Source organism: Leopardus geoffroyi, chromosome D2 (assembly GCF_018350155.1).
Source record: "Leopardus geoffroyi isolate Oge1 chromosome D2, O.geoffroyi_Oge1_pat1.0, whole genome shotgun sequence".
NCBI lineage: Eukaryota > Metazoa > Chordata > Mammalia > Carnivora > Felidae > Leopardus > Leopardus geoffroyi.
The window spans coordinates 22,298,362-22,319,114 of record NC_059334.1 but is presented as its reverse complement, the minus strand read 5'-3'; the positions used below and the strand labels follow the sequence as shown (position 1 = coordinate 22,319,114).

Sequence of the window (20,753 nt, the reverse complement as noted above, 5' to 3'; positions counted from 1 at the left end):
AAATAAACTGTATTTGATTTGGTTTATAATATGCCATACCATGACAATCAGTACTAAAGAAACTTGCAAGCTTTCACGTTTTGATTTAAGTAGATCATAAACACTGGGTTTTATCCAGACCAGTTAGAACTTGTTTTGGTTTGGAAGGCTAACTGAAAATCTTGGCAAGGATGGTCTTTCTTATTTTTACTTGTTTCAGCTAGACCTATTGAAAAAGGAAAATAGTAAGGAAGGTAACTTAATTTGTGTTAATTAATATAGTCTTTAATAGTTTAACTTAAAGTTCCTGTTCTTTTTGTGAGGTTTTTTAGAGTCAAGTACTCTAAACTCTGAGAAGGCCGTCAGTAACTTGTGACTGAGGACACCACCTTATATTTCAGTGACATCAGGTTCCCTTCAGCTATCTCTTGTATTGAGTATTTTACCAAATAGCAAAGAAGCCATAAGGAAGACATTAGGTTTGGTAGTCTAGAATTGAAATCTTAAGTGCCCTTTTGTTACTTAACTCTGAAAACCCTCAATTTTTGCCTGGGCACACATTGCCCATGTAATGTTTTACTGGATGTCCTGCATAGGTTTAACATACACTAGACTCAATATTTGCTGACCTTTACTTTTAGTTAGACTAAAAGTCTTCTATGCTGTGAGACTTGATTCACTCTCTGTCACTCAAGCTCCTGTTGCCTGTTTTCTGCTGGGGAAATACACACACTGACCAGTTCCTGCCACACTGTTAAGTTGTTTTGGTTCTTTTTTGTGCCCTCCTGAAATAGTAAGGATTAAGAAGAAAGACTTTTTTTTTTTTTTTTTTTTGGTTGTCTGTTTTGAGCTTTTTCCTCCTCGCTTAAAAAGTCAATTTTCCAATGACAGAAAAATGTTAACTTCCATTTAAGGTCCTTTCTCTGTCTCTAGGCCCAGCCTGTTCCAGATGAAATTGTGAAAAAGATTCTTGGAAACAAAGCAACATTTAGCCCAATCGTCACCGTGGAACCAAGAAGAAGGAAATTCCATAAACCTATCACAATGACCATCCCGGTGCCCCCGCCCTCAGGAGAAGGCGTGTCCAACGGGTACAAGGGAGATACCACGCCCAATCTGCGCCTGCTCTGTAGCATTACAGGTTTGGTTAACTTGCTGCTGTACTTCCCTGGATGCTAGCTAACATTTGCAGTCATTCTGTACAAAGATATAAAGCCTTTGAAACATCCATGCCAACTTTATAAGCATAGGGAAAAAAGAAAAGAATAAAACATTTTGCTTGTCTGTCACCTCATGTCTGTACCTTTTATCCCTGTACCTTTCTTTTTTTTTTTTTTTTTAAATTTTTTTTTCAATGTTTATTTATTTTTGGGACAGAGAGAGACAGAGCATGAACGGGGGAGGGGCAGAGAGAGAGGGAGACACAGAATCGGAAACAGGCTCCAGGCTCTGAGCCATCAGCCCAGAGCCCGACGCGGGGCTCGAACTCACAGACCGCGAGATCGTGACCTGGCTGAAGTCGGACGCTCAACCGACTGCGCCACCCAGGCGCCCCTGTACCTTTCTTTAAAGATGCAGAGATCATGACTCATTTAAAATTCAGTGATATTCTTTTCCCTGCCATTAAGTGTAGTATTAATAATTGCACTCTTTTAAGGTTATTGAGGTAGTATTGAATCTCCTAGAGCAGCTGGATAATCTCTCAAGGACCTAGACAGAGGCAGTGGACCTAGCAAAACCCTTTAGACTACAGGAGATTGGGTGGACTTTGGACAAAACAGAGCAGCCACAGAGAACGAGGAGTAGGGAAGAGCAAGAGCAAAGGCATGATTCTCACCACACAAAGTCACGAGTATAATCCAATAGACTAAAGCTATGAGGTCAGGAGAACACATATTGTGATAATCACCTGGACTCCAAAGTTAGTTCACCATTTGATCATCCTAATATGATTTTTAACAGAAAGTCCTAGATTAAGATAGGTTGTTTTTTTGTTTCTATGAGTAGTTTCTATGACTAGCTGATTCCTCTTCTTACACTGGAAAATTAAATGATTTAGGCAGTACAAAATGAGCTGCTTCTTTTTTTTTTTTTAATATGAAATTTATTAGCAACTTGGTTTCCATGCAACACCTAGTGCTCATCCCAACAGGTGCCCTCCTCAGTGCCCATCGCCCACTTTCCCCTCCCTCCCACCCCCCATCAACCCTCAGTTTATTCTCAGATTTTTTTCAATATATGAAATTTATTGTCAAATTGGTTTCCATACAACACCCAGTGCTCATCCCAAAAGGTGCCCACCTCAATACCCATCACCCACCCACCCCTCCCTCCCACCCCCCATCAACCCTCAGTTTGTTCTCAGTTTTTAAGAGTCTCTTATGCTTTGCCTCCTTCCCTCTCTGTAACTTTTTTTTTCCCCTTCCCCTCCCCCATGGTCTTCTGTTAAGTTTCTCAGGATCCACATAAGAGTGAAAACATTTGGTATCTGTTTTTCTCTGTATGACTTCTTTCACTTAGCATAACACTCTCCAGTTCCATCTACATTGCTACAAAAGGCCATATTTCATTCTTTCTCATTGCCAAGTAGTATTCCATTGTATATATAAACCTCATCTTCTTTATACATTCGTCAGTTGATGGACATTTAGGCTCTTTCCATAATTTGGCAATTGTTGAAAGTGCTGCTATAAACATTGGGGTACAAGCTACAGTCTGGGATTGTGATGCCTCCAGCTTTGGTTTTCTTCTTCAATATTACTTTGGCTATTCAGGGTCTTTCATGGTTCCATACAAATTTTAGTATTGCTTGTTCTAGCTTTGAGAAGAATGCTGGTGCAATTTTGATTGGGATTGCATTGAATGTGTAGATTGCTTTGAGTTGTATTGACATTTTAACAATATTTATTCTTCCAATCCATGACCACAGAAAGATTTTCCATTTCTTTATATCTTCTTCAATTTCCTTTGTAACAAAATAAGCTGCTTCTTAACTTTCTTGATAGTTCTTGTATTTTTTTAAAAAATTAAAAATAAGATAATTATATTGTCTATCGGAACAACTAATCTTTGCACCTGTAAATTGCACTTACAAAATGTGCTTTATAGCCTGTGGTTGCCCCAGGTTTAAAATATTCTTTAGTAGCCAAACAGAAAAATGATCTTTAAAAAATGTAATATCTTACAAGAAGATCACTATAAGGTAGCACTAGTGCTAGAAGGAGAATAGAGGAAAACTACCTTTAGGGCATGCCATTAATTGAAAGTTGCTGAAGTTTTGCAAGTTCCGGCTGTGCAGGAAGAACAGGATGGTGAAGAAGATATTATAAGGGGCATCTCCCATGATGACGTCAACGTATCTGCTCTTGTTCTCTCAGGAGGCACCTCGCCTGCTCAGTGGGAAGACATCACAGGAACTACACCTCTGACATTTATAAAGGATTGTGTCTCTTTTACAACCAATGTTTCAGCCAGGTATGGAAATAAAGGATTCCCAAAAGCACTAAGGAATTAATTTTATTAACTTTTGGAAAGTAAAAGTTTTTGTGCTCAATACCACCAGTATGATTAATTTTAAAAATTTTGATGGTGAACTTGGGCCTAACTCAGAAATGTAAAATTCACTACTGTATGCCATTTTATCCAGTTCTTACAAGCAGCTCTACGGTGCTAGACTTGCTTCTGCTAGTTCTCAGCAATTTTTAAAAACCTATTTCTGTTGATCGTTGTGGAAATCTGGCCCTTTTGCTAAAGGAAGACAGCAACTTGTTTTTAATTTTTATAGTCTCAAAGAAAAAAGATAGGATTTCCATGTCTTTCCCATTTTCTTCCATAAAATCCTTATTCCTTCTAATGTAAAGTAAGAGATTAAACTCTTAAGCAGGAGTAGAAGGGAAGGCTCATCATGGGTAATTATACGAGGGGAATAAGAATCTTATGGGAAGGACAAGAGAGAAAAAAAATCCTTAGCATTTCCTCAGCAAAGGAACAAACATATAATAAATGTAGACCTTCTGTAAGCAGAGTAAGCATCATTGCTGTTTGTTTAAATGAACAAGTTAATGTTTTGGTATCATTCCCTTATATGCTTTGACTTTTTAATGATTATTTTTAAGATTTTGCTAAAATCATCTCATTTTCACACTTCTGTGTTTCTCAGATTTTGGCTTGCAGACTGCCATCAAGTTTTAGAAACTGTGGGGTTAGCCTCACAGCTGTACAGAGAACTAATATGTGTTCCATATATGGCCAAGTTCGTTGTTTTTGCCAAAATGAATGATCCTGTAGAATCCTCCCTGCGCTGTTTCTGCATGACAGATGACAAAGTGGACAAAACTTTAGAGCAGCAAGAGAATTTTGAAGAAGTTGCAAGAAGCAAAGATATTGAGGTACCTTGTTCATAACAAGTTTGTTTTATTACATTCCCCAGATACGGGGTTGTCTTTTGAGGTTACAATAGCACTTATTAGAAATATCAAGCTCATGATTGACTTCAATTTTTGGTTAAAAAATTTGATATAGACTTATCCTCTAATGTTTTATGTGTCTTTGTATGAGGCTATCTTGGTTTAAATGTAGTAGTAATGAATCTACATCATGGTCAGTGCTTCCCTGTGGTAACTTGAATTGTTTTATTTTTATGGTCACTGTCTTTAGCACATTACTATGATTTTCCATTTGCAAACTCAGTAAAAGTATTGGAGTAAAAAAAAAAAACAACCAACTTTCAAAGTCTGTATGAATAAGCGATTGATGTCAGCACTTTCTCAAACATGTCTAAGGTTGCTAGAATAGAATTGAATATATAATTCTGTCTTATACATGTGCATGATTTGGTTTCCAATCACAATTGTTGAATTGTGAGCCTGAAGAGTTATTTTTGTGGCAAGTAACACCATAGAAGTAATTCCTAATAAGGAGACAAATGTGACCTAGAAATATGTCAGTCTTTTAATATTATGTGACTTAAAATTTCAAAATTCTTCCAATTTAATTAACATTAAATTATGTGTTTCTTTTACTCCAAAAGGTTCTGGAAGGAAAACCTATTTATGTTGATTGTTATGGAAATCTGGCCCCACTTACTAAAGGGGGACAGCAGCTGGTTTTTAACTTTTATGCTTTCAAAGAAAATAGACTGCCATTTTCCATCAAGGTAAATCATCAATAGACTCTGTGAATTAAAAAAAAAAAAAAAAAAAAAGGTGGGGAGCGCCTGGGTGGCTCAGCCAGTTAATCTTCTGACTTGATTTCAGGTTAGGTCATGATCTCACGATTTGTGAGTTTGAGCCCCACATCAGGCTCTGTTCTGGCAGTGCAGAGCCTGCTTAGGATTCTCTCTCTCCCTCTCTCTCTCAATAAATAAATAAATAAATATTTTTTAGAAAGAGCTCTTAGAGAATAAAAAGAAAAAAGTTTAATGATTTATCCAGTTTGAAATAACCCACCAAACTTGAATTCAGAGGAACAAGGTCAGATTTTGCCCAAGTTCTCCCCCAGGGCACTTTTGAGCCAGGAAATCTTTATAATTAGCGAAAAAGAGCCTTTACCTTTTAAACAGCTAAATGATTGTTTCTGTTTAAGCAAATATTTGTCAGACCAAACAATCTAGAATAATAAAATGCATCAGATCTCATTCATGCTTATTAATCAAATAATGGCTGAAATCCAAACCCCATAATTAAGTTCCATCTTAATGGAGCCCAAGGACAGTCTGGAGAAACTTCCTCCTCCGAGAACAGAAGGACATGGGACAGTTATTTGCTGTTATTATTGTTGCTAAAACGGAGGCCTTGGGAAAGAGAAATTATTAGATGGGAAGAAAATGTATATAACCCAGACTATACAGCATATTACCAGGGTAAAACAAGAAGACACAGCAATCCCGGGTCTAATCTAGGAACCTGGCATTCTAAATCCCGTTGAGTTTACATGTGACCACGGTGGTTGTTCCGTAACTATTACCATCATCTTTTCCCTTTACTTTTCTTGCCTCTTGAAGGGCTCTGTAAAATAAACATGTTTAATCCTTGTATAGACAGGAATCCTCAGAAAAGTCCCTCTCTATAACTGTCAACCACCTAAATTCTTCTAGATTAGAGACACCAGCCAAGAGCCCTGTGGTCGTCTGTCTTTTCTGAAAGAACCAAAGACAACAAAAGGACTGCCTCAAACAGCTGTTTGCAACTTAAATATCACTCTGCCAGCACATAAAAAGGTATCTTTTGATACTGGTTTATTGTGTCTCTCTTCCCCTGGTCATGAAGAAGTGGGCCCTTGGTATGCAATTAAGGAATGCTTTGTAACATGATTCAAGTTCCTGAAACTCCAGTTGTATTAGTCTCTTTGTGTAAATTGAGTCTTGTTACCGTGGTGTCAAGTTGTTATGGTTTGTATGATGGAGTCCTCTGTATGGTGCTTCTGCTTCTGCTGGTAGCTCAGAGATTTTTATGCTTTCAAATGATGTCATACATTAATTTGCCGTGGATGTACAGTTCTTGATATTTTGTGTTGGCTTCTTTTGATTTGCTTTGCTCTCTTGATTCAGCTTGCATTTTGTGCTTTCTACTCAGTCCTTTTCATATCCTGATATTCTTTTCCCTGCTGTCCATTATAATATTCCTTGTCTCTGCAATGCCTCTTGGAACCAAAAGGAGACAGAGTCAGATCAAGATGATGAGGTAATATGAACACTTCTGCTTTTACTCTATCAGAGATAGAATAGAAATTGAAACTGTATACAAGAAGTTACAGTGGGCTGAAGTGGGGAAACGGATTATATGTTGGCAGATCTTAGCGTAAGTGAGGTAAAGGGTGTACGGTTTTCTTAAAGAATGGTTTACTCTTCCTCCACATGTACATGAGAACACTCCAGGGCATCCAGGAATGTGATCCCGCTAGTGTTTGAAAAAGAGAAACTAAAATTCTTTAAACATTTTTAAATGTAGTAGCTTGGCATGTATAAATACACATTTTTCCATATTTCCACCTAGTATCCACTCTGTGTAACAGTCAAATCAAGATTATGAGTAACATATGAAGTTTTATTGTATAAGTCAAGTTGTTCTGTGTAATACCAACTATGTGTTCCATGGCTACTGATAAATATTTGTCATTTAAAGAAAATTATCTTGGCCATTTTTAAGGGTATAGTAGAGTAGTTCCATTTGGTTTTGAATGAATTTTTCCTTATGAGGCATCTCCTAATATTTTTCCAAGTTATATGATAATTGGATTTTTAAAACTCATACCCCAGTAATAATAAATAGAATCTTATTTCTAATAAAGCCATTAACCCTTTTTTAACCTAATCTACACTTTATGCCTTTGAACATATAGAAACAGCAGCAGTAATCCGAATGAGACACCGTGTGCCTTTTTCCCTTGAATGTACTCACATAGAGGGAGTGTACATCGTGATATATGTGTTTTAAATATGAAGGATTTGGGAAAATTTACTGCTCAGCATCAGAAGTCTCTGTAACGCTCGTCTTGTATTTGTAGTTCCCTGTAGTCTGCTGTGTTGGTGCTCTTATATTTGCTAAATGGTGGGAATTTGGTTGAGACAGTGGCTGGGGTTGTAGAGTCACAACAGGGAATTACCATTTTCATGAGGAGAATCCATACGAAGAAAAATAGAGATAAACCAGTCGTCAACATGCCATCCTTCAAAATGTTTCAAAACCATACAGAGGTCACAAGGAATTTGGACACAGTCTCTCTCTCTTTTTTTTCTTTTTTAGGCCGAGAAAGCAGATAGACGACAGAGCTTTGCATCTTTAGCGTTACGTAAGCGCTACAGCTACTTGACTGAGCCTGGAATGAGTGAGTTTTCTAACAAATTTACTAATCTATGTGGATGTCTATAAGAAGAGACATTTTTTCTGTACAAATTGAATTTGGGGGTCATTTGAAAGCCCAATGGCAAAAGAAAAATTGCCTGCAAGGAAACTTTATCATGAAATGTAACTGATACTTTGTACATAGTTGAAGATGTGAAGCACAAACACCCTTAGATCATAACCTCAAAACAGTTTTTTTTAAAAAGCCCCTACCTATTTTAAAATTTAGAAACATCTACTCGTTACTTGTCTTTAAAAACCTTGATTTCACTGTGATTGTTAACTGTCCTAGGAGATAATGCACCAATGCTGCTTTAAATCTAAGCTCAAAAGAGAAAATATTTTTATATATGCAGGTTGGTAGAAAAGTGATAATGTAACTTTGATTTTCATCTCATTTTTCATAATATAGGTAGGTCATTATACCTCAGTCCTGATTCTCCTTCTTCCCAGTTTGCAAGAAGTGTATCTTCCTATGTTCTTGAGGCACTTGCTTATTGAATTCGTATCTCCTCCTTCCTCTCTCCCTCTCCGCCGCCACCCCCACCCCCCACCCATCTTTATTAAGTACCATTTCCAAGGCTAGTCTTCACTAGACTGGTTAAGCCCTTTTCTTCTTTCAGTGATTGTTTTGGTTCATTGTTAACTGGCTTGCAAGTATCAGGGTATAAATCCATTCAGTCATATTCATTCATTCCATCTCCCTCCCCACTTCATCTTCCCCTATCCCCTCAGCCCTCCAGAGAATCCCTCCATCAACAGGAGCTAAGAGTGTTGAGAGTAGCACTGTGTTTGATCCATCAGAAAAGGAGTTTTACACAAATAATTGTTAGTGAATAATTTCTGGCTGTTTCCCATTACTCACAGTTAACTTTGAGTTCAGGGAGGATTGGAAATTACAAATAAGAGCCACATCTTTGGTTTTTCCCACCTTTCCTGAGTTCTTGTTTCTGTGGGCCAACATAGCATATTCAATGTGCAGCAGGAAGACTCTAGTACTTAGCTTAAAAGGTCTTAGCATAATCTTATGGAGTCTAGCTCCTTGACTACTGGCGGAACTTTTATATCCAGACACAAAACGGGGAGCATAAGAGAAATGGAGCTCTACCACACTCGTAAACGTTTTTCCAGATCTCAGTTTTTGTCTCTAGCATAAATATCTAAATCCTTCCAAAACCATAAGGGATGAAACTAACTCCTCTTATTCTACAAAGCAAGGACAATATATGTGTATAAGTAGATGGTTTCTCAATAAGACTAAATATTCTTTGAGAACTTTTCTTTGGAATACTATTTTGCCTCAAATCTAAGGCTCTCAGAGAGTAGCTGGTTGGGACTCCCAGGCAAAATACTTAAGATTTGGACAGGCTCCATGACCAGCTTCTTTAGGTCCAAGGTACCTCTGGGCAGGTGAGCTCCCATATGATTCTGGTCCCTAAAGTATTTGGGGGACTATATGAGTTTGAGGTAAGGTCTGTGCTAAGTCAACTAAATTTTTTTCATTTATGCAAGTGTTGCTATTTTTTAGTTAGCTTCGGTTATGGTATAACATTGATAGAAGGAAGAAGGTACTTTTCTCTGTTTTATGAAAGGGAGCATAATAGTGGTAAACAGCAAAATGGAAAGGACTAAGAACTAAAAACTAAGGAAATGTCATGGCCTCTGAATTGGTGTTAGAACTGCAAGTGATGCAGCTTTTCTCTCAGTACCCTGTCCCTTCCACCCCCACCCCAACCTCCCAAACAAGAAAGAAAGAATCTGGTGTAATTCAGTGCCTGACATCCAGAACCTCCCAGAAATTTTCTTTGTTATAAAGTGCATCACAAAATATGTGTCATTTAAGCATAAAATGTGTAACCAATCAGTAAATTGGCTACTTCATGCAAAGTTAAAACCATACATGTGGTTCAGAAGACTACATTGCTTGACGGAGCCAGCCTTCAGTGGTGAAGGAGAGATGCTTTGCCAGTTTCTGGTAGTTATAAAAATAAATTCTCTTGAGACATTGGGCTGAGCCCAAGTCACTAAAGTGAAGGAATCCCCAAATCTTCAATTTGCAGTATGGTGTGTCCAAAATATATTAAGCAATATAATATTGAGAATTATGACTAGGAGGGGTAATGAACAGGTGAGTTTTTCCTCAGTTCTTCCACGTTTCTTTATTATAATATGTAAGCTTAGAAGAGGACATGTTCTGAATATTTGAATTTAAATGTACACTAGGAATGAAAATCTTCACCCTTGTGGGAGTAGCTGCTAATCCAAGGACTGGATTGTAGCAATGGCCCGGGCACAGCATGAAGAGGAGCATAAAAGATGAAGCAGATTGTCATTTCCTCTTCGCGTTTCACTATTATTCTGAACCAGTGCTTTCTGGGAGCGAAACTGTACTCAACTTTGACATAGACCATTAGGCCTTGGCAGGCATTCCAAATCTCTGTGACCAACTCGGTTTGTTTGTTAGAGCTGTAGAAGTAGAGAGGACCAAGTGTGCATTTGCTCTCCCCCAGTGAGTGTGCTTACCTCATTTGTGTGTTTCTTGTCCCATTGCCAGATGAATGCTGGTACTAAATCCATCTTTCCTAGTGGTAGGTTTGCCTCACGGCTGCTCTACTCTTTGGAGCAGCCATGAGCCCCATGAACATTCTGGGAAGGCACCAGAATTGGTACCTTTGCCACTGATAAATAAATATGTATACCAATATATACTGGATCCCACTGCAGATACTTAAGTATGAAGTGTTAAAAATACGACTGTGCTTTTTAGATTTTCCCATGATACCTTTTGAGAATTTAAAGTGTGATAGATTGCGGGGGGCGGGGGGGAATATCCAAAATAAACAATGTGCTTTTCTCCATAATGAAGATCATACTGGATATGGACACATTTAGTTGCAGATGTATTTTCAGTATGTGGTATTAAATATTTTCCTAAAATCTCAAAAGGTACCAAGATTTTGCATCTCATGGAAAAAGTGTACTCTTCTTTCTAAATGCTCTTGTGAAAGTATTTTTAAAGTTTATATATTGTGCATAATATGGCATAAAAATTGTATTACTTCATTGGCTTGTTTGCCGTGATATAATGCGCATGATAAGATGTTTTCAGTTGCTTTGCTTGCTTATGGTAACCATGAACCATATTTTCCGCTTTTCCCCCCTTTGTGTGTATGTACACATGCATTTTTAAATCATTTCATATTACATTTTCTTTTTCCTCACCAAAAGGAATATGCTGCATGGGAAAAAATAAATGCAAACATTCCTTTTCTTTGTTGTTTCTTTTAAAGTTCTAACTCAGAAAATTTCTTGCTCTTATTGGCTTTTTATGGGTGTGAAGCATAACCGAATCATGCATGGAAGATACAGATTTAAAATCCAGTGGCTTCACGGTTTGCAATCAGTTGCCTGTCACATAAAAGTTACTTTGGATTCTGCATGAAATAGGCTTGAGTAGTTTTCTAAAAAAAGAGTTCTAGATATTTAATGTATAGCTGCACACATCGATATGGTTCTGAGTAGGTGCAATCTGTATCACCGAAAGGTTCAAGGAGAGGGAGCATTAGAAATTACTAAAATGAAAGTTATATGGTTGCACAAAACGAACGTGTACCTATACAGGCAAAACAGAATGGCTGCTGATCTTTCGAAACCAGCACATAAGAAAGTCAATAGGAAGTAAGGGAACCGTTTTCCATTGTGGTTATTTTTCTCATCATTAATTCTTTCCTCATGTTTTCTGTTTTTCATTGTTGGCCTATTTGGTTGCGATGTGCTTTTTCTGTCTTTCATTTCCCATTGCTCTGTTTTCTGTTTGTTTGTTTATTTATTTTTTTTTTTTTTTAATTCTGGATTGGTTATGTCTGTGGAGTTTTTTTTTTCCTCTTTTACTTAATTGTTTGTTTTGCCTCTTCCATTCTAAATCATGCAAACAATTGTACTTGCTTTTGTAATATTTCAAAGTTTACTGACCAATTTTTTTCTCTGGTCTCTCTGTTTCTCAACCATTTTTGTTGATTTTTGTGTTTGATTTCATTTTTAAAATTTAAGAAACAGTTGAACGGAGTGCAGGAGCAACAAGATCCCTCCCCACCACTTACTCATACAAGCCATTCTTTTCTACAAGACCATACCAGTCCTGGACAACAGCTCCGATCACAGTGCCTGGGCCAGCCAAGTCAGGCTTCACTTCCTTATCAAGCTCTTCCTCTAATACGCCATCAGCTTCTCCGTTAAAATCAATATGGTCTGTTTCGACTCCTTCTCCAATCAAATCCACATTAGGCGCGTCGACTACATCTTCAGTTAAATCCATTAGTGATGTGGCATCTCCGATTAGATCCTTTCGGACAATTTCTTCACCGATAAAAACAGTGGTGTCACAATCTCCGTACAATATCCAGGTTTCCTCTGGTACCCTGGTTAGAGCTCCCACAGTCCCAGAGTCCTCGCCTTTAAAAGGGCTGGCATCCAATTCTACGTTTTCCTCCCGAACCTCTCCAGTGACTACAGCGGGGTCTCTTCTGGAGAGGTCGTCAATTACTATGACCCCCCCTGCCTCCCCCAAATCAAACATTAATATGTATTCCTCAAGTTTGCCATTTAAGTCAATTATTACATCAGCAGCACCGCTAATATCTTCGCCTCTAAAGTCAGTGGTGTCTCCAGTGAAATCAGCAGTTGATGTCATTTCATCAGCTAAAGTTACAATGGCCCCCTCTCTCTCATCACCTGTGAAACAGATGCCTGGACATGCAGAGGTAGCATTAGTCAATGGATCTATTTCCCCCCTGAAATATCCGTCATCTTCAACTTTAATTAATGGATGCAAAGCCACTGCCACGTTACAGGAAAAAATTTCTACGGCTACAAACTCTGTGAGCTCTGTGGTTAGCGCAGCCACTGACACAGTCGATAAAGTGTTTTCTACCACGACAGCGATGCCATTTTCCCCACTCAGGTCATATGTTTCTTCGGCACCATCCGCTTTTCAGTCTCTAAGAACTCCTTCAGCAAGTGCACTCTATACATCCCTTGGGTCGTCAATATCTGCAACTACCTCATCTGTAACTTCATCTATAATAACAGTGCCAGTATACTCTGTAGTCAATGTTTTGCCAGAACCAGCATTAAAGAAACTTCCAGACTCTAGTTCACTTACAAAATCAGCAGCAGCCTTGCTGTCACCCATTAAAACATTGACTACGGAGACACGTCCTCAGCCCCATTTCAATCGAACTTCATCTCCAGTTAAGTCGTCTTTGTTCCTTGCACCCTCTGCCCTTAAGTTGTCTACACCATCTTCTTTATCTTCCAGTCAGGAGATATTAAAAGACGTGGCTGAAATGAAAGAGGACCTCATGCGGATGACCGCAATACTACAAACAGACGTGCCTGAGGAGAAGCCATTCCAACCCGAACTCCCGAAAGAAGGGAGAATTGACGATGAAGAACCTTTCAAAATCGTTGAGAAAGTAAAGGAAGACTTGGTGAAAGTGAGTGAAATCCTTAAAAAAGATGTGTGTGTAGATAATAAAGGACCACCCAAATCACCAAAGAGTGACAAAGGACTCTCTCCCGAAGACGACTGGATAGAATTTAGTTCGGAAGAAATAAGAGAAGCGAGACAACAAGCTGCCACGATCCATTCCCCAACTCTGCCAGAGAGAGTGCAAGTGAAAGCAAAAGCCGCCTCCGAGAAGGATTATAACTTGACCAAAGTTATTGACTACTTAACAAATGATATTGGGAGTAGTTCGTTGACAAATTTAAAGTACAAGTTTGAGGATGCAAAGAAGGATGGTGAAGAGAGACAGAAAAGGATTCTGAAGCCAGCAATCGCTTTGCAGGAACACAAACTCAAAATGCCTCCAGCCTCCATGAGGCCTTCCACCTCTGAGAAAGAGTTGTGTAAAATGGCCGATTCCTTTTTTGGAACAGATACTATTTTAGAGTCTCCGGATGACTTTTCTCAACATGACCAAGACAAAAGCCCTTTGTCTGACAGTGGCTTTGAAACAAGAAGTGAAAAAACGCCTTCAGCCCCACAGAGTGCTGAAAGCACTGGCCCTAAACCACTTTTTCACGAAGTCCCCATCCCTCCTGTCATTACAGAAACAAGAACTGAAGTGGTGCATGTTATCAGGAGCTATGAACCTTCGGCTGGAGATGCTCCCCCAGGCCAACCAGAGGAGCCGGTGTCACCCAAACCTTCACCTACTTTTACAGAACTGGAGCCAAAGCCCACCACCTCTAGTATTAAGGAAAAAGTGAAAGCATTTCAAATGAAAGCCAACGGTGAAGAAGACGACCACAGTCGGGTTCTGAGCAAAGGCATGCGTGTTAAGGAAGAGACTCACATAACCACGACCACCAGAATGGTCTATCATTCTCCACCAGGCAGTGAAGGTGCCTCTGAAAGAATTGAAGAAACCATGTCAGTCCATGACATCATGAAGGCCTTTCAGTCCGGGCGGGACCCTTCCAAAGAACTGGCAGGTCTGTTTGAGCATAAGTCGGCAGTGCCTCCAGATGTTCACAAGTCTGCTGCTGAAACCTCAGCCCAGCATGCAGAGAAGGACAACCAAATGAAACCCAAACTGGAGCGTATAATAGAAGTCCACATCGAAAAAGGTAACCAAGCTGAGCCCACTGAAGTCATTATTAGAGAAACCAAAAAGCATCCAGAAAAGGAAATGTATGTATATCAGAAAGACTTATCCCGGGGAGATATTAACCTAAAAGATTTTCTGCCAGAAAAACACGATGCTTTTCCTTGTTCAGAGGAACAGGGTCAGCAAGAAGAAGAAGAACTCACTGCTGAAGAGTCATTGCCTTCTTATCTGGAGTCTTCCAGAGTAAACACTCCTGTGTCCCAAGAAGAAGATAGTCGCCCTAGTTCTGCTCAACTCATATCTGATGACTCTTATAAAACATTGAAGCTTTTGAGTCAACACTCAATAGAATACCATGACGATGAGTTGTCAGAACTAAGAGGGGAGTCTTACAGGTTTGCTGAGAAAATGCTTCTGTCAGAAAAGCTAGATGTGTCTCACTCTGATACCGAGGAATCGGTTACAGACCATGCAGGACCCCCTAGCTCAGAGTTACAGGGGTCTGATAAGCGGTCCAGAGAAAAAGTAGTCACTGCCCCCAAAAAAGAAATTCTCTCCAAAATCTATAAAGATGTGTCTGAAAATGGTGTAGGTAAAGTGTCTAAAGATGAGCATTTTGATAAAGTGACAGTGTTGCACTATTCTGGCGATGTTAGTAGTCCAAAACATGCCATGTGGATGCGCTTTACTGAGGACAGATTAGACAGAGGTAGAGAGAAGTTGATATATGAAGATAGGGTGGACAGGACTGTGAAGGAAGCTGAAGAAAAACTGACTGAAGTGTCACAGTTTTTTCGTGACAAAACCGAAAAGCTTAATGATGAACTGCAGTCCCCAGAGAAAAAGCCACGCCCTAGAAATGGTAAAGAATACTCTTCTCAAAGCTCTACCAGTAGCAGCCCCGAGAAGGTACTGCTGACAGAACTGTTGGCATCCAATGATGAGTGGGTTAAGGCAAGGCAGCATGGCCATGATGGACAAGGCTTCCCCAAAGCTGATGAGAGGAAAGAATCCAGTCTGCCGAGCAGCCCAGAGAAGAAGGTTCTCTCCCAACAGCCTGAGGACAGCAAGTCCATGGAGGAAGCCAAAGAAAGCATTTCGCAGAGCAAAGTACCAGAAGGGCCCCAGTCTGGCTTTCAGCTCAAACAATCCAAACTCAGTTCCATTAGATTAAAATTTGAACAAGGCGCACAGGCAAAAAGTAAGGACATGTCTCAAGAAGACAAAAAGCCGGAGGGCCAATCCAGAATCCCAGTCAAAAAAATCCAGGAGAGCAAGCTGCCTGTCTACCAAGTTTTTGCTAGAGAAAAGCAGCAGAAGGCCATAGACCTCCCAGATGAAAGTGTGTCTGTGCAAAATGATTTTATGGTCCTGAAAGCTAAAGATGAGCATGTCCAAAGCAATGAAATTGTCAAAAATGATTCTGGCTCCGAGGATGTGAAGACACAGAGAACTGAAATGTCAAGTAAAGCAATGCCTGACTATTTTTCTGAGCAACAGGCTAAAGACTTGGCATGTCATGTAACCTCAGATTTAGCAACTAAGGGACCATGGGACAAAAAGGTCTTTAGAACATGGGAAAGTTCTGGAGCTGCTAACAATAAGTCGCAGAAAGAAAAACTTTCACATGTACTTGTTCATGATGTAAGAGAGAATCACACTGGTCACCCTGAGAGTAAGATTGTTGATCAAAGGAGTGAATTTATGTCTGTGACTGAGAGAGAACACAAGTTGTTAACAAATGGGTCTCTCTCAGAAATTAAGGAAATGACTGTAAAATCTCCCTCCAAAAAGGTCTTATATAGGGAATATGTTGTGAAAGAAGGGGAACGGCCGGGTGGATCTCTGGAACAACCTTCCAGGAGGAGTGAGAGTTCAGCAGCATCACACATCCCGGTCAGAGCTGCAGAGGGACGGAGAATACTGTCTTCTGATATTCCTGACGGTTTTTGTGAGCAGCCGACGTTCCCCCAACACGAACTATCACCAAAGTTGTCCCCATCAAGTATGAGTAAAGAGACAGTCGAGACACAGCACTTTAATTCTATAGAAGACGAAAAAGTTACCTATTCAGAAATCAGCAAAGTTTCCAAACGCCAGAGTTACGTAGGCTTATGCCCTCCTCTCGATGAAACTGAAACCTCTCCCACCAAATCTCCTGATTCCTTAGAGTTTAGCCCAGGAAAGGAATCTCCCTCTAGTGATGTGTTTGACCACAGTCCCCTGGATGGATTGGAAAGAGTTGCTCCACTAGCCCAGACGGAGGGAGGGAAAGACATAAAAACTTTACCTGTTTATGTCAGTTTTGTACAGGTGGGGAAGCAGTATGAAAAGGAGATACAACAAGGAAGTGTAAAAAAGATCATAAGTCAGGAGTGTAAGACAGTACAAGAGACCAGGGGGACCTTTTATACAACTAGACAGCAGAAGCAGCCTCCTTCTCCCCAAGGTAGTCCAGAAGACGACACTCTAGAACAAGTTTCCTTTCTAGACAGCTCTGGGAAAAGCCCTTTAACCCCGGAAACACCCAGTTCAGAGGAAGTGAGTTATGAATTCACGTCTAAGACACCAGACTCGCTCATAGCTTATATACCAGGCAAACCCAGCCCAATCCCTGAGGTTTCTGAGGAATCTGAGGAGGAGGAGCAGGCCAAGTCAGCCTCCTTAAAGCAGACTACGGTGGAGGAAGCAACCGTGGAGCGTGAAATGCCTACCGATGCGAGCAAAGACTCTAACCAAAGACCCAAAACCAGTAGAGTTGCCTATATTGAGTTCCCCCCTCCTCCACCACTGGATGCAGACCAGATGGAGCCAGATAAGAAGCATCATTATCTCCCTGAAAGAGAGGTTGACATGATTGAAGTCAGTCTGCAAGATGAACATGACAAGTACCAGCTGGCTGAACCGGTCATCAGAGTGCAGCCACCTTCTCCAGTTCCTCCCGGGGCAGACGTCAGCGATTCGAGCGATGACGAGTCCATCTATCAGCCGGTCCCAGTTAAAAAATACACCTTCAAATTAAAGGAAGTAGACGATGAACAAAAAGAAATGACCAAATCCAAAGCTCCTGCTGACAAGGCTCCCAACCAGAAAGAATTGGAAACCAATGGATCTGGAAAAGATAACGAATTTGGCCTTGGCCTCGATTCACCTCAGAATGAAACCGCCCAGAATGGGAACAATGACCAGTCCATCACAGAGTGTTCCATTGCTACCACGGCCGAGTTTTCTCATGACACAGATGCCACAGAGATCGACTCTCTGGATGGCTATGACCTGCAAGATGAAGATGATGGCCTGACAGAGAGTGATTCTAAACTCCCAAGTCAAACCATGGAAATCAAGAAAGATGTCTGGAACACAGAGGGCATTCTGAAGCCAGCTGATCGCTCCTTTAGCCAAAGTAAACTTGAAGTTATCGAGGAGGAGGAGGGAAGGGTGGGACCAGACGAAGATAAGCCACCTTCTAAAAGTTCCTCATCCGAAAGGACCCCTGATAAGACTGATCAGAAATCAGGGGCCCAGTTTTTCACTCTAGAAGGCAGACATCCTGACAGATCAGTGTTTCCTGATACTTACTTCAGTTACAAAGTAGATGAAGAATTTGCCACTCCTTTTAAAACAGTAGCTACCAAAGGTCTAGATTTTGATCCCTGGTCTAATAATCGAGGGGATGATGAAGTTTTTGACAGTAAATCACGGGAAGATGAAACTAAGCCATTTGGTCTGGCTGTGGAAGACCGCTCGCCAGCAACAACCCCTGATACAACGCCAGCCAGAACGCCAACTGATGAAAGTACCCCAACTAGTGAGCCTAACCCCTTCCCATTTCACGAAGGGAAAATGTTTGAGATGACTCGCAGTGGTGCAATTGACATGAGCAAGAGGGATTTTGTTGAAGAGAGGCTCCAATTTTTCCAGATTGGTGAGCATACTTCTGAAGGGAAGTCAGGGGACCAGGGGGAAGGGGATAAAAGTATGGTCACTGCCACACCACAGCCACAGTCAGGGGACACCACTGTAGAAACCAATCTAGAGAGAAATGTAGAGGCACCTCCAGTCGAACCCAACCCCAGCATCCCGACCAGCGGAGAGTGTCAGGAAGGCACATCCAGTAGTGGCTCCCTGGAGAAATCGGCAGCAGCCACTAGCACCTCTAAAGTTGACCCCAAGTTGCGCACGCCTATAAAAATGGGAATTTCTGCATCCACCATGACCATGAAGAAAGAAGGCCCTGGAGAAGTGACAGATAAGATAGAAGCTGTGATGACCAGTTGTCAGGGACTAGAGAATGAAACTATACCAATGATTTCAAATACAGCCAATAGCCACATGGGCACTAGGCCCCAAGAAAAACATGATTTCCAGAAAGATAACTTTAATAACAACAACAATTTGGATTCTTCCACTATACAGACAGATAACATTACAAGTAATATAGTTCTGACAGAACATTCTGCACCCACTTGTACCACAGAGAAAGCTAATCCAGTGAAAATCTCATCAGGAAAAAAGACAGGGGTACTGCAAGGACACTGTGTAAGAGATAAGCAGAAAGTTCTTGGAGAGCAGCCAAAGACCAAGGAATCGATAGGGATTAGGCGAAAATCCAAACTTCCCATAAAGGCCACTTCACCAAAAGATATCTGCCCACCAAGTCATATGCCAAACATGAAAGTGAGTAAAACGAAGCAGGTCAGTCAATCTGAGAAAACCAAAACCCTTATTTCTTCTTCATGTGTAGATGTAAAGTCCAGAATTCCAGTAAAAGACACACACAGAGATAACGTAGTTAGAAAAGCATGTGCCACACAAAAGCAAGGGCAGCCAGAGAAAGGCAAGGCCAAACAGCTTCCATCCAAGTTGCCAGTAAAGGTAAGATCCACCTGTGTCACCACCACCACCACCACCACCACCACCACCACCGCCATAGTAAAAGTTAGGAAGAGTCAGCTTAAGGAAGTATGTAAACATTCCATTGAATATTTTAAGGGAATTAGTGGTGAGACCTTAAAGCTTGTGGACCGCCTCTCTGAAGAAGACAAAAAGATGCAGTCCGAGTTGTCCGATGAGGAAGACAGTACCTCAAGAAACACGTCGTTGTCCGAGACTTCCCGGGGTGGCCAGCCTTCAGTTACCACGAAGTCTGCTAGAGATAAGAAAACAGAGGCAGCACCTTTAAAATCAAAGAGTGAAAAGGCCGGCAGTGGGAAAAGGAGCAGTAGAAGGACTGGTGAGAACGGAGGCAGTCAGGTCTCTCGAGCACTCTTTGCTCACATCCCGGAGAGCGAGCGTAGTTTGTAAACACTTTCCGACTCGTAGACCCTAGTGCATGAACTGTCGTGATTGCCTGTGAAGTGACTTAACCGTAGTTTCTCATTCTGTCACTGTCATCTGTGTGTGCTGTCTATACACTCTTCTTCCTCCCTTTTAACCAAACGACACTGTAGACAGCTAGGGAAGCATGCTGAAGACATTGGTGTCATTCAAGATGAGCAACTTTTTTTTTTCTTTAATGTACTAATAATGATTCTGTCAAAGTAAAAGCAGAGATGTTGAGATCCCATCATGGTGTTTTCACCGACACAATGATTCTGTAACCGCTGTCCAGTAGCTAGCTCGTCAGCATGTTCGATTCCATCACATTGAGCATCCATGTAGTCTCACATCTGGCCGGTGCAGGTGACAATCAAGTGAGCCATGTGAAAAGAGAAGTGTTCATGTAGGTGACTAGGACACATGTAAGTGTACAGTGTTAGCATTAGTCTCTCTGTAAAATCTGAGTACTGCTAAAAAACATTTTCCAGTATCGTGTCTTTCTTGATGATTATTTTAATTAAGAAATTGTAAATCGTAGGTCCACAGAGTCCATGTGAACGGACAGATATCAGGATGGCAATAGTAGCCGACCACCTGGGACTTAGTTGGACAGGTAAGTGTATACACTACTGAGTGAGACAAATACAGTTTCTTAATTTATTTGTCTTTCACAAAGTGTTCATTATGTAAAACAGAAACAAGCAACAAGGAAAAAAAACCAGCAAACATTTTTATCATCTGTAATTCTATCAACCCAGAGATGATTACCGATAATACCTTATATACTGTGTTTTTCAAAGCTTTTTCAAAGCCCATGCACTCAAGAATGGAAATTTAAATCTCACTTTACCTTAAATGTAGGCACTTTCTTCACACTGCCATTTCTGGTAATATTAGATAACATTTTACCTAGTGGTAAATTTTTTTTTCTGGTATAAAGAAAAACGCAATTAAGCCCTATGATTTTTAAATCATCCAAAATTTTAAACATGGTTTATGC

The 20,753-nt window shown here is 40.4% G+C and overlaps 1 protein-coding gene and 1 long non-coding RNA gene across 39 annotated transcripts in view; one reads left to right on the top strand and one right to left on the bottom strand.

The window, feature by feature from the left end:
• ANK3 (ankyrin 3) overlaps positions 1-20,753 on the top strand; it is a 687,904-nt gene that overhangs the window by 631,608 nt on the left and 35,543 nt on the right. For 28 of the 38 annotated variants that reach the window (XM_045437484.1, XM_045437490.1, XM_045437496.1 and 25 more), the window contains 9 exons: positions 913-1,120; positions 3,357-3,453; positions 4,139-4,367; positions 5,009-5,134; positions 6,074-6,196; positions 6,633-6,659; positions 7,722-7,803; positions 11,871-18,359; positions 20,292-20,366. In XM_045437484.1, the coding sequence (XP_045293440.1) occupies positions 913-1,120; positions 3,357-3,453; positions 4,139-4,367; positions 5,009-5,134; positions 6,074-6,196; positions 6,633-6,659; positions 7,722-7,803; positions 11,871-18,359; positions 20,292-20,366 (7,456 nt within the window). Of the gene's footprint in view, positions 1-912; positions 1,121-3,356; positions 3,454-4,138; positions 4,368-5,008; positions 5,135-6,073; positions 6,197-6,632; positions 6,660-7,721; positions 7,804-11,870; positions 19,668-20,291; positions 20,367-20,753 lie in introns of all 38 variants that reach the window. The other 10 variants (XM_045437475.1, XM_045437476.1, XM_045437477.1 and 7 more) reach the window with 4 other exon arrangements.
• On the bottom strand, positions 1,095-2,121 carry LOC123576551. Its single transcript, XR_006701483.1, has 2 exons — positions 1,540-2,121; positions 1,095-1,297 (listed from the first exon to the last, which is right to left on the bottom strand). It is a non-coding gene; the product is annotated as an uncharacterized LOC123576551 (long non-coding RNA).